At 42.2% G+C, this 13,751-nt stretch overlaps 2 protein-coding genes across 3 annotated transcripts in view; one reads left to right on the top strand and one right to left on the bottom strand.

Annotated features, from left to right (window-relative positions):
- Positions 1–4,330: 4,330 nt before the first annotated feature.
- LOC135244949 (hydroxycarboxylic acid receptor 2-like) lies at positions 4,331–6,236 on the top strand. Its single transcript, XM_064317642.1, has one exon. The coding sequence runs from the start codon at positions 4,336–4,338 to the stop codon at positions 5,290–5,292; it is 957 nt and encodes a 318-aa protein (XP_064173712.1). The 5' UTR covers positions 4,331–4,335; the 3' UTR covers positions 5,293–6,236.
- A 2,175-nt stretch (positions 6,237–8,411) lies between these two features.
- The window catches only part of LOC135245270 (metastasis-associated protein MTA3-like), a 51,033-nt gene continuing 45,693 nt past the window's right edge, over positions 8,412–13,751 (bottom strand). Inside the window, exons 20-21 of one of the 2 annotated variants that reach the window (XM_064318218.1) lie at positions 13,136–13,163; positions 8,412–9,442 (exon numbers count right to left, since the gene is read on the bottom strand). In XM_064318218.1, the coding sequence (XP_064174288.1) occupies positions 9,395–9,442; positions 13,136–13,163 (76 nt within the window). In that variant the 3' untranslated portion in view covers positions 8,412–9,394. The remainder of the gene's footprint in view (positions 9,443–13,135; positions 13,164–13,751) is intronic. The other variant, XM_064318219.1, reaches the window with a different exon arrangement.

Consider the following 13,751-nt stretch of genomic DNA (forward strand, 5'->3'; position numbering starts at 1 on the left):
CATCTATCATTCTTCCAATTACAATTGGTAAACACTGCCCAGACAGAATATAAAAAAATGGCAAACAAATATAATATGCAAGCAGAAATGGGGCAGTTGGTAGAAAATCTGGCCATATTTTAAACTCCAGATGTGATATACCATACGTTAAGGGTATATTAAAAATACCTTAAGCCATACCTTAAAGATCACTTTGAAAGTTGAATAAAGTCCACCCAGTAATGAGCCTCTCATTATTTGTGGACCCATCTTTTAAGGTCCTCAACCCTGCCATTTGTTGCCATGTAGTGTAGAAATGGAATGTTTTGATCACCCAGTGGGATGCTCAATGAAAAGTACTCAAACTACCTGCTATTTTCTTGGCAATTATAACACATGAGCTAAATTTTGTATTTGATATGGCACTTAGACAATGATGAGCACATTGCTTTCTGACCCAAACAATTGGTTTGTTCTGCCATTTAGAATTGAACCACTGGCAAAGCGTATTAGAGCCAATGAACTTCAGTTGTTGTTCATTGAAGTCACCAGCTCTACATTACCAGTCCAAACTTGAAAACACTTGAAAAGCTTCAGTCACTTTTATCTGCCGATTCACCTGCTTGGGTGCCAGGAGAAACATAAAATGTCATCCTGACTTTGGAGTTGACATCTGGGAGATCTAAATTGGCGTTGATATCTGAGTTTTGTACTTCAGTCTAGCTTTTCTAGATTTCATCTGTGGCTATTTTTACCTACTTAAGTGGCAGGAGGAACTGTAGCCATTTGAAGAACTGAGGAACGTGGTTGCAGCAAATAGAATTAGTAATTTGTTTCAAGACCTCATTAAACCAAAGAGAGTAGAACGAACACATGACTTTTTAACCATGGTCAGCACAATGTTATAGGGATAAAAGGGTATTGACCTCGTCATGTTGCAGTTACAAACCGTGAATTAAGCCCCTGTGCCCCACAGTTCATTTTCGAACTACAAAGTGTTATTTGGTTACCGGGTGTTTCTGAATTGACGTCTGGTGGTATCAACTGAATGCTAGTTCAAGTTAAGGAGCTTTCTCAGTTTTACTACCTATGACTGCCGAAATGAGAATTTATTGTTGTTGTTATTATTATTATTGTTGTTGTTGTTATCACGGTGTTCTCAGTTTGCATAACTGTGCTTTAGGGTCCTCAGGAGGCTCATTATTGCAGGCATGGAATCTCCTCCTGGGAGTTCTTCCACTGCACCAGGAGTGCAGAGGCAGACAAACACAACGCGTACACGCATGTCTCTCTTCCTCTCCTTTCCTCTCTCTCCCTCTCTCTCTCATACACACACACACACAATGATACACACACATGCACAAACTTGCATGGACTCAAAAAAGCGCAAACAACCGATTCACACAGCCTGATGGAGCTGTCCGCAGACTCTCTCCTTGTTAGTGAGAACAATGAGTTGCACTAATTAAGAAACCATTATTGGGTTCCCAAATACCCCCTGAGAGATCATCACAGATAAACATGTGCAACAATGTGTGTGGGCTCATCCATACAGTTTACATACACGGTATGCTTGTCCAGGCTTGCATGTATGTCTATGGGTGCATGTAGCCCACCTGGTCAGCATGTCCGAACGTTTCTGTACAGAATCTGTAAATACATGTGTGTGTGAGCATGTGTACATGTGCTCCTGCAGTCAATACAATTCTCTTGACATTTTACATTCAATCAAATAGCATATTTTGTAAAAATGCAATGTCTACCATTTTATATGGCGCTGCCTTCCATTTCCATGTCCAAGAACCAGCCAAAAGTACAGAATTATGAGTCATTATTTCAGATGTTTCTTTGTATTTGCAACATTGCGCACAGAGCATCAGCATTGTCACAGAAGAGAATTAGATCAGGTTTTCCAAATTTGCAGATTGGCACAAATTGAAGTTAATTACTTTGAAAGAGTTGATAGAATTCAATGAACTGTACCGCCAGGTAAATTTGATGGATCAAACAACTTCCTCAGTCCAGCAGTGCAGGCCTAATCACTCTGTGCAGACCAAGTGTGTGTGTGTGTGTGTGTGTGAAATTAGCCATTTAGTTGGGACTGTGCTTGTCACATCATTCTAAGCAGCTGAGGACAATTTTCATAAACACATTTTCTAAACATAATAACTATGGTTCCTCCCTAATTCACAGAAAATGTAGGTGCATTTCACATTGTTCATTCAAAATGCAAAATGCATGTATTTAAGGGAGACACCAAAAATAGAAGAAAAAAACTGACACCACTGAATGTTGCAACTTTTACTTCTAATTTATATTAATTCTCTCTGGAAAGCGACTTACTGTGCTGTCATACTGTGCCTCGTGTGTTATGACATGCGCCGTCATAAAATCATGAAACAAAATTTTTTAAAAAGAAAAACAGCTAAGACTCTAATGTAATTACCACTGATGTCAGCCCACATCAGTGTGTTCTCTTGTGTTCTCTTGGGAGCATTTGATGAATTTTTCTGTCACTGGTTAAACTGGGTAGAACCTGCCTGCTGAGTGAGTGTTGGAATGAAATGAAGTTTCTGTTTACACTTGTTCTGAGAAAATGTGCCGGTTTTAGCTGCATTCAGCCATAACTCACAGTGATCATCATCAAATCTAGAAAAGTTATTATTTAAACAGTGCATTGCTTTTGTAGAGTAACAACTTGATCTGGTTATTATCTCAAATATTAAAATAATTTTTGTCCAATCATCCAATTGCTTCAGTTTACGTTCTATGATGATCAAAGTTTGATGAACAGACACAAATCCAGATGCTGCAGCTGCTACAGCTTCCACTGCAGTCTCAGGCTTTGCTGTGTTCTATACATGGGCTATTCAAGAGCTACGTGAAAATGAGGAATGCATCTTCTAAATGATGTACTCATACCAAGCCTTTCCATCTGTATGTGTCTTTGTTTGCATTTGTAGCCAGGAGGTGCAGGAGGGAGAGTTGGGGGGGGGGGGGGTTGTTGGTTGCCTCTACGCTCTACTAAGGTTCTTGCTGTGACTGGGCAAAAGACCTGTGACACAGAAGTTTGACTCCCCACCCACCATCAGCACCTCATTTATCTGTAGCATCAGAGGACGTTTAAAGTTTAAAGCGTGGGTGAATTACCTGAATCCTTGTAGTGCTGTTGGTTTTACAAGGTTCCTTCACAAGGTCTCAGCCTCACCCCCATCTTCCAGAGAGTCCAATCCCCCGCCGTCTGGTAAGAAATGAAAAACAATTTGGTGCTCAGCACTCTTTTTTTACATTATGTTCTAGACAATATCCATATGTGATTAATTTGCTTGGTCATGTTTCTGCTATTAGTCTGCTACAATAGACACTGTATATTTTGGGTACATTGTTCAGTGGCTAGATCCAGCAGGTACAGGATCTAATACAATGTGCATCATAACAAACAGTTGACAGGCTATTTAATGATTTAAAGAAAAAAAAGATCACTTGGCTATTTCCCAAGTTGAAGATATACCATACCAATAGTGCCGCAAAGATAATCATCCACCACAGAGAGCAGGATGCGCTCTGAGTTATCTTTACAAATCACAGGGTACACCTGCTCTGTAAATACAACACATTGGATGGCACTTAAAGCCTTATAACATTCTTGATTGCAACATATCTACCGTCTGCTTTTTTTGACATTGTGTTTGTGTCTGTTGCATTGGTAAACAACATGCTTTAAATATTTGGCAGCAATTTTTGAAAATGAAGAATGAAGGAGGGGTGGGCTATCATTGTGATGTACTAGCATGTGCAATGTATATATAGTAGGCCTATGCAATCATTTTCTAGAAACCTAGAAGTTTTAGAAATGTTGAAGTAGTTAAAAATTGATGATTGTGGCATTTTAATTTCCACAAAGATACTTGGTCAGTTGCATTATGAGAGCTGAGGTTGCAGCTGAAATTCAGGCTTTTTTCATGTAAGAAGACTTTCCCTCTTCAAATAAATAAATAAAAAATTATAAAAAACTTGAACATATTAACTTTTGACTAACAAAAGAAGTAAAGCAGAAGGGGAGCCAATAGTGATTGTGATATGTGATTTTACCAGAAAAACATTTGGGACATTTCACTTAAATTCCTTGATGAATCCGAAATGATGAATAATGCTATCATTGTAAAATATGGATCACATTATGCAATCAGCACACATTGTGATAACCTTATCTTAAAAAATTGCATTACTGTTGACTACTACTCTGCTCCATTAAAACATAGTTTTACTGCTCTAACAGTGGTGAAGTAAAAAAAGAAGAAGAAAGGATTTTCACAGCTTCTGCCCGTGCATTATTACATAATGGCCAACTCCTCCATGCACTGCCTGGAAGCCCAGAGCTTGGTAGGTAAAGTGGTGCCCCCTATGCTCATCGTGGAGTTTCAGCTGGGGTTGCCTGGTAACCTGGTGGCCCTGTGGATCTTCAGCTGCCGCATGAATGACTGGAAGTCCAACACCGTGTACCTGCTGAACCTGCTGATTGCGGACTTCCTCCTGCTGGTCAGCTTACCCTTCCGCATCGACACCCTGCTGCGCGGTGAGAACTGGGTGTTCGGTGACGCCTGGTGCCGCATAAACCTTTTCATGCTGGCGGTCAACCGTTCGGCCAGCATCGGATTTTTGACCATCGTGGCTGTCGACCGTTACTTCAAGGTGGTCCACCCGCACCATCAGGTGAATCGGATCACAACAGTGCAGGCGGGAATTCTCTGTGGCACGACGTGGGCGGTGGTGTTGGCTCTACGGCTCCCCCTGCTGGCCGCCCCCCTCATGCAGACATCACAGGACCTCAACATCTCCCTGTGTCGCAGTTTCAGCTCGTACAGCAACCCATCTCTGATCATCAGGCTGCACTACGCAGTCTACATATTGGAGTTCCTCCTGCCATTCATGCTTCTGATCTTCTGCTCCCTGCGGATCTTCTGGGTCCTGCACAGCCGCCAGCTGGACAAGAAGCAGCAGGTGAAGCGGGCCATCCAGGTGGTGCTGCTCATCGTGGCCGTCTTCACCATCTGCTTCCTGCCGGGAATCGCCAGTGGGCTCGCTGGCATTTTCATTCTGATATTCAAACCCAAAGACTGCGCCTCCTACCGGATAGTCACCCAGTTCTTCAGCATGTCGCTCGGGTTCACCTACCTGAACAGCACCCTGGACCCTCTCATCTACTGCTTCTCCAGCAGCATATTTCGGAACACCCTCAAGACCTCCTTGAATGCACTGGGCATATGTCACTTCAAGGTGAGCTCGCAGGAAAACATGTCCGGTGACGATTGAGGGAGGACCAGGGTGTGGCCACCTCCAGGGGAAGGCCTCTCCCCCCCGCCCCCCCACCCCCCACAGCTTCTGCTCCAAGAGCATCTGCGCTCCCTCCTTTCTGCAGTTTACTGTTCAAACTTGGACTGTCACCTGCAGTGTACTGCCATAGCAACTTCTACTAATTTGCATCATCATGCTGAATAAACTACGCTAAAAATATATGCTCTGTAAATTTGACATAGTGGTGTTTAGATCAAAGGTCAATGGTGGGTTGGGATCTTGAGTGAGAACAAATCTGACAGACTTCCTTTTTGATTAAATCCTACATTTGTTTATCCTTTTAAAAACCAGGCATGAAGAATGATTCTTCTGTTATATTTGTAAATTAGATGTCACAACATGTAATGTTGACTTTTGTTGGAGAATGGCAATTGTTTTAAGCAAGAAAGATGTGTTTGTTATGCTACAAGTCAAAGACCAGAAATTGGTAGTATCCAGTTGCATGTATGTTTCATTCTTCAAATCATCGTCAGCACCACCTGAAGTCCTATTTTTGCAACGGGTGCTGATAATTTGTACTTTTTCTTTTTTTTGAACCCCAGCAGAGATTGTACGAATTAGCAAACATACTTCTTGATAAAACTAATATCACTTTGCTGGTGGAAGTGGATACGTCTTACTTTGAGGATTTTTATAATGAAGGTTTTGTTTTGTATTAAACTTTCTTGGTGAGGTTTATTTATTGTTTAATTATTAGAGGTCAGTGTATGTTACCATATCATTCTCCTTGATAAACAATTGGCCATTTCATTTGGAGAGGGTCAATGTTTTGATGCATCAAACAACACGTGTCTTTGGTCAAAATGATTTTTAAGCAGTTGTTGCTGCTGTAGATTTCATTGTTGTTAACTTGTTTGTTTGTTTTGTTCCATCTCAAAATGTTTTGCTTCGCATTAATTAAAGTCCCACTGCAGCCAAAAATATCAAAAAAGGTGTTCTGGTTTTATGTCTTTCCAGCAAGGGATTTTTCAATTTTGGAGCCCCCATTCTGACAAAGCAGTTTGGTGTAAAACCTGCAGTAGGTTAAATAAATTTTTCCATTTCCATTTTCCATTCCATTACATTACATCACATTTATTTGGCAGACGCTTTTATCCAAAGCGACGTACGCATTCCATTTTCAAATCAGCACCCCCAACCCCCCCGCCCCACTCACCCCCCCCCCCCCCCACCTCACCCACCAAAAAAGATTCTTGATCGGTGCTCACTGTTAACATGCATGGCAGCTTTGCTCTCACACATCTAAAAAAAATGATAACAGTGTGGCACGACGGCCAATCAGAAACCTCACACCATTCCCCTTGAAAACCACTTTGCCTGCTCACTCATTTGAAGAGTCTTACGTTATACAAAATCGTCAACAGTCTCCTTCAAACTCAGCTCCTGGGCTGTTTCACTCTCACTAGAAAGGGTAACTATAATGCCACCAGTAGTTTTTAAAAAATATATATAATTGTTTTACCTTTGGTAGAGAAGAATTCAGTAAATATATGCACATTTATTGAATAACAAACCAAGGTACAAAACTTTGTTTTTTCTATTTATACCTACTATAACACAGAAAGATGACATCTACTTAAAAGTTATCTTAAGCACAACTTTGCTCAAAATAGCCTCTTTTGGCTTTAATTACAATTTAATTAATTATTGGAAGTCTATACAATCATTTTGCAAAGTGGGAGGTAGAGGAGTGGGAGGTGTAGGGGAAATTAAATTGAGTGAAATCTTATCTACATTAAGTTTTTTTTTTTTTTTTTAACCCCAGGTAGCCTAATACCTTTAGTCCACAGTGCAAGTTAAATAGGCACTAAAGTTGCAAGACATATGGCAAAGAAAAAAGAGTTTTAGATGTGCAGGGCCAAGAAAACATTGTGGCAAGAAGGTTATTCCCAGTGAATAATTTGCAAAGCTTGAGACTTCCAGCTGCAGTGTTCAGTGCACAGTCAGAAGCCTCCAACTGATGGGCAGTAATGTTAACAGGAGAAGACCAGGAAGATCAAGAGGCAGTACACAAATATTTTGTGTTGTCTAGCAACTAAAACTGCCATAAAACTGCACCACAAGTACAGGAGGAACTCAATGCAACTAAAGAAAAACAGTTCCCCTGCCTGTGGTGAAACAACAACTATGACCTTCTGGTATCAAAGGATGTGTATCTGCAACAAAAAAAAGCCCTTGCTATGTGCTGCAGCTTTGTTCATGAAGCCTCCTGCAGACAGTAGTCACTGACACACGTGCCCTGAAGAGTGTTTCTGATCTGTCAGACAGGCGTTTGGGGATTTCCTTTCATTATGATGAGGATTCTTTGGCCATCAGAGGTGTTCTTTAGCCTACCAGGACCTTTCTGATTACTGAGCTCACCAACGCCCCCTTTCTTCTTAATGATGTTCTAAACAGTTGATTATGGTAAGCGTAAGGTTTAGCATATATATCAGGCTGTTTATTTCTTATTGATCAACCTCATAATGGGTTCCTTGACTTGCATTGGCACAACTCTGGTTCTCATGTTAGCAATTGCCTATAACAGACTCCAAAGGCAATCAAAAGCCTAGAATCAAGACTAGATACTGAAAACCTGCACTAAGGAAGTAAATGAACTCAGCTGACTAATCATAAACAATTGTGAAGCTATTTCCCCCAAACATTACGATGCCCTGAAATGGGGGACTATGCATAAAAGGTGCTGTCATTGCAACATGGTGAAACCTAAGTATGTAAAATACCCTGCCATAAAAGCTGCTAATCTGCACTTTAACCACAAGTCCATTTTCTTAATTACAAATATAAAAATGGTGAAGTACAGAGGAAAATCAAGAATAAAAATATGTCTGTGTCGGGAATATACAGTGAGCTCTATAATGTTTGGGACAAAAAGTCACCTGTAAACAAGAAGAGGAGACTTGAAGGCATTCAGGCCTTGCATGAATGTAAAGTTTAGTAACCATTTGCCACAATGTGATTTATTGATTGAAAAAATTGAAGCTGAAGTAATTTCGCTATGTATTTATATTGAAGACTAGTGCCAGGAAATCAACAAACATGGTATTTCAGGAATAATATTCAAATGGACACACAAGTAAGCAATTGAAGTTTCTTTTTATTTCTGTATATTTCATGGTGACTGACAGGAAAACACAACATAAATACGCAGGGAAAATTCACTTTTTCATTTATTCATGCGGTTCGGATCTACAACAGGTGCTTGCGACACCTCAAAGCTGGTCGTTCTGATGGTGCGGTATGTGAATATTTTGCAAAAAATCTCTGGGCGCCAGGCACATTTAGAGAATGTCCGGGAGGTTTGTTTACAGAACCTCAGTGAAACAGGCGTGTTGTATGTGAGTGAAAACTACTCACCCAGTCAAAACCACGGTCCGTATAAATTCTCTGTTGAGTGAATTTGATTCACGCATCATCACAGATGCTTGGTTATGAGTGATTGTCGGTAAAGTGATTGATGTGACAAGGATAAACAAGTTTCCATGCCAATCATCCAGGGCAAAAAAAAAAAAAGATCTCAGATTTTTAAAAAGAAAAGCGCACAATTATTTACAGAGAATTTAAGCTCACAGGAGATAGGAAAGGGCAGAAATTACCTCATGTACAGTTTCCAATACCTTAGCAGACCATTAAAAACTGATTTCTGCTAAAAGAGTTCAGTACTAACAAAAGAAGAAAAAAGAACTGGCACTGTACATCTTATTGCCGCTAAAGAGGTGTATTGACAGGTCTGCCACTAGAGGGAGCCTGACGGTGAGGAGGGTTTCTCCTCCCATGACCAATATCACCAACATGTTGTTGAGTGAGGTGTTTGCTGAAGGTATGGTTGGGGGCAGGAGGCGGTGGCCAATTGGTCAGTGTGGTAGTGGGGTCACGTGGGGGGTGCAGAGGGAGGAAAGAGCGGGTTTACTGGGGCTGATGAGGGGAAAACGTGGAAATAGTTCAGTCCTGAATGACAATGGGGCCCCGGGTCCTCAGGCTGGGGTGCGGGGGGGCCTGGGTCAGTCCTGGGGGAGGCCCCTGCGGGGCGCGGCGCACGCTGATCTGCTCGCAGGGCTGCCTACAGGCTCTCCTCAGCTGGGAACGGGACAGAAATCTTCGGACTCTCCTGCAGGGGGTGGGAGAGACAGGACGGTGAGAGACGGGCTACCCACAATTCACCCATCCCCAGACACGACATCAACCAATCCCACTGTGGAGGCTGGAAGAGAGAAGTGTCATGGCAACAAGAAGTCCTAGAACAGACGGTAAATATGCAATCACTAGATCACCTAGTCAGCTTGAGCCAAATTGCAAGCAGGGCACACATATTGGGCACATTGGATATGTCTTCTAAATACATGATGATGAACTTTAAAAATTGTCCTTCTTAGGCATTGATTTCATTATATAGCAGGAAGTGGAAACACACTTCAGGGAGGCAGGCTTTTTCCCAAACTACCAGCTGCATATCAATGAATCAGCACATGACCTGACCTTCATGACAATTCACTTCACAGAACAAGTTCCCGGTCCAGGTTCCTGCTTCTGCTCTGATCCAGCCTGCTAACTTAGTGCCGGGAGCGAGTGAAGGGGAAGTTGATGGAAGGCGTTGAGGGCAGCATTTGCAAAAACAAATGAACTCTTTTCCTGATAAGACCTCTTACAGTAGCCTACCACAGCTGCCTCATGCTAAAGCTAACACCATCTAATGGCCTGGGGACGATATGCAGGAAGGAGGGTGTTCACTGCTGGGTCTGCTCTTTGAAACTTCAGACTCCAAAGACAAGTATTCTACACGCCTCCTGCACACCAGTGCTGAGGCAAGCTTGTCTTTGTTTTATGGAAAGAAATAGGGAAGAAAAGGAACTAATTTCCAGTGTCTCTAACATTAGTGCACATTTGTTGTGCTATTTGACTGTGGTTATGGTGTTATTATTACGAGGTTTAATTAGAGTGGCATTGTGGGTATGGACATTTTTATCACTTGGAAAAAGTAGGACAGTTTCAAGGACAGCAGATAATTTTCAGGCTTTACATTATTGTGCTATACTGTTTATCTGATTGCTATCGTTTTTAATATGTATGTGTGTATGTACATAGCAGAAACTCAGAGATATGAACACTTTGGAAATGGGGGGGAGGCATTCATAATTCAGAAATGCCTGTAACAATGAAAGTGATGGCCAACTTTGTTGTTTCCTTATAGCTTTTTATTATCAAAGGAAAGTGCAACTCTGATTTCTGTTTCATGCTCATCTTTTTGCTCAAGTGATAATAGCAAAGAGAATCTGAGAAGCTTAAGAAGCTGTGATTACCTATGTCACCTACGCTTTTGGTTCATATGCTGATTGGTTCTCTGGCCAGTTCTTAACTCTGACGTATGTACCTCAGTTCAACGGCACATTTTATTCTTCCAATAAAGTGCTTTGAGCACACTACATGAACAGCGCAATATTATTTAACATTATTATTATTTTTGTAATAGTGTATCACGGTGTTCTCAGTTTGCATAACTGTGCTTCAGTGTCCTCAGGCGGCTCATTATAGAAAGTGTGTAATCTCCTCCCGGGAGTTCTTTCACTGCACCAGCAGAACAGAAGCAGACAAACACATATGCACACGCTCACATGCACGTACACACGCACGCTCGCACGTATGCACACACACGTGCGAGGTCACACGCACACAGGTACACAGGTACGCATGTACACACACACACACACACACACACACAGAGTGTACACACAAAACCACAGCACAACTATGCTTTCAAGAGGGCAGTCGTAGAGGGAATAGAATATCTGAGTCAAGGTGATATATGGTTTTAAAGTGTCGCGGAGACAAACTGCTTCTAAAAGCACATTTTGATGGCTCATCAGACATTTTCAGAGAAAATCCCTAAAATAAGCACATGTTTCAGCCAGAGCTTGCGAGTATCACTCCAATTTGCCTCTGATGATCTGATGACATCAATGTAACTGCATGTGGGCAAGGCCATATTCATCAGGCTAACAGAGGAAAGGCATGTATCTCCTGTTCATGCAAGATGTATGAGCCTGTTGGAGCCATCCACAGACACTCTCCTCGTTAGCGAGAACAATGAGTTGGACTAATGAGGAAACCATCCGGTTTCCAAATACCTCCCGAGAGAACACCACACAAAAATGCGCATCAATGCGTGCGGGTTTGTCCATACACTTTACATGGCGTTTATACTGGCACATGCTTGCACGTGTGTGTGCATGGGTGCACTTAGCTCGCCTGGTCTGCATGTCTGGCTGCTGCTGCTGCTACTTCACATATTTGTAAATGCATGTGTGTGAGTGTACATGTGCATGTGCTCGAACATTAACCAGAAAGCTGTTTTCTGGAAGAATGGCTGTAGAAGTGTAGAACACATTCATTGAATTTGCATATTTGGTAAAACTTTGGTCGTCCATTTTATGCGAGGCTGCCTTCTGTTTTTACATACATCACAAAAAAAAACCCCTGTTCTGAAGTCCCAGTAGCAGATGACAATGAATATTACAGGAACCACTATTGAGTTCCTCACAGTAATAAAGCACGTGCATTGGATCCCTAACCTTGTTTGTGAACTTTGACCTTTCTCTGACACAAGATCTCTCCAAACGAATCTTATATCCATAAGAAGAAGTCCAGAATTTTGAGTCATTATTTCAGATGTTTCTTTGTATTTGCAACATTTCACATAGAACATCAGAATTGTCCCAGAAGACCTGTGCAAGGGTTCATTGTAACAGATAACTAATGAGAATTAGATCAGGTTTTCCTAACTTGCAGATCATTGCAAACTGTAGTTAATTACTTGGAGGGAGTTAATGGAATTCAATTAACTGTCCTGTGAGATCATTTGGATACATCAACAGCTTTCTCAGTCCAGCGGCACCCAATGAACTTCCCCCTGTGACAAAGGGTTCGTTTGGAACAGCTGTGATGTCACAATGCAGAGAGAAATTGACCACTGTCGCGCAGGGCTTCCATTACACATGTATTAATAAAGGAGGGCGCGTCTCCCATTCGCAGGAAGGCTCACGTGGCATTAATCATCGCGTAATGGTTCGCCGGGCATCGCTATTATAAAACACTCTCCAGCCCTGTCCTGATGAATGCTCGTTTGTCTCGGGTTTCGTCGCAGTTAAACACTCATTCATCAGGCCTGGTGGTCTAAATTTGGCCCAGAGTCCGAGGCTGGGGGGGAGAGTCGTGCCTCATGCGGACATCGCGCTAATGGAAAGGAATTTTTCTCCCACGCCATGTTCTCCATCAGCTCACATTTATGAGGATTTTTAACTGGTGATTGGGTCTTGGGTCATAATTCCTCAGAGTGCTCCAAGGTCCCACAGTGAAGCTGTGAGGATATTGGTGGATTTCGCTCCCTCTCTCACTGGCCTCCTGATTCCCCCCCACCCCTCAGGTCCTCCACACATCAAGTCAGTCCTTTGGTGTCAAAGGCCCCATACTGGTAAACCTGCTCTTATGAAGCATTAGGAAGTGCTGGGGTACATGGGCCCCACAGGTAACACACACCACTCTAAAACCTTTCTCAAGAGAGACTGATGGGATATGTAGTCCAGAGCCAGCTAAAATGACATCCACAACGAGCAGTGCTGGACTTCATCTCCCATCAGAATCATTACAAACACGGCAATGTTAATGCTAATTGAACTCACTCCTGTAGTGGGGGAGGTGTGTAGAGTCATGTGTGGGCAGTCATCTGCAGCTGTGTGTGTGAGGTTTGGTGTGTGCAGGGGCGCGAAGGCCAGTACCAGTTGGAAGGGCGGTTTGATGCTCAACTTACCATAAGAAGCTGTCTAACGGCTGGGGCACTGAAATGAAACAAGCAGCCAGTTATTCACAGGGGGATGCCAACACACAGTCGCCCCCTCTACATGATGTCCCACAATGCACTGGGACACAGTATGGAGCAGAACCGAACAACCAGAGAAAACCCTCATGGGTCCTGGGGTCAAACGTCATCGGATTAGCCCACATATCTCTACTTCCAATTCTGATTCTCCCTCATCTGTGTAGCTCACGGCTAATCAGCTTGGTTCACTGCCAGCAGGCAGTCATGCACCACTTATTCTACTGCTCAAATAAAGTTTGTTTTTTAGCTTGCAATTTGAATTCTCATGGATGTAACCAATTGAAAAATGAAAAAAAATAATAATAATAAAGTTTATAATCTTGAGATACCCAGATGGGCAAAATTAGTATTGCTGATTTTCACATGGGTATTTACTGATCATTAAACGACTGTCAATTTAATCTGCATGAGGACTTGTTTTGCATAAAAATGTTTTGCACCTAAGAATCATGAGCCGTTTCATCCCACAAGATCATTCCTCAGGTGGCCTCTAATTAATGGAGCAGAGCAGTTTAGCAGGCTAATTGTGTCCGTGTGGGTAACAGGC

This window comes from Anguilla rostrata, chromosome 18 (assembly GCF_018555375.3).
Source record: "Anguilla rostrata isolate EN2019 chromosome 18, ASM1855537v3, whole genome shotgun sequence".
Taxonomy (NCBI): domain Eukaryota; kingdom Metazoa; phylum Chordata; class Actinopteri; order Anguilliformes; family Anguillidae; genus Anguilla; species Anguilla rostrata.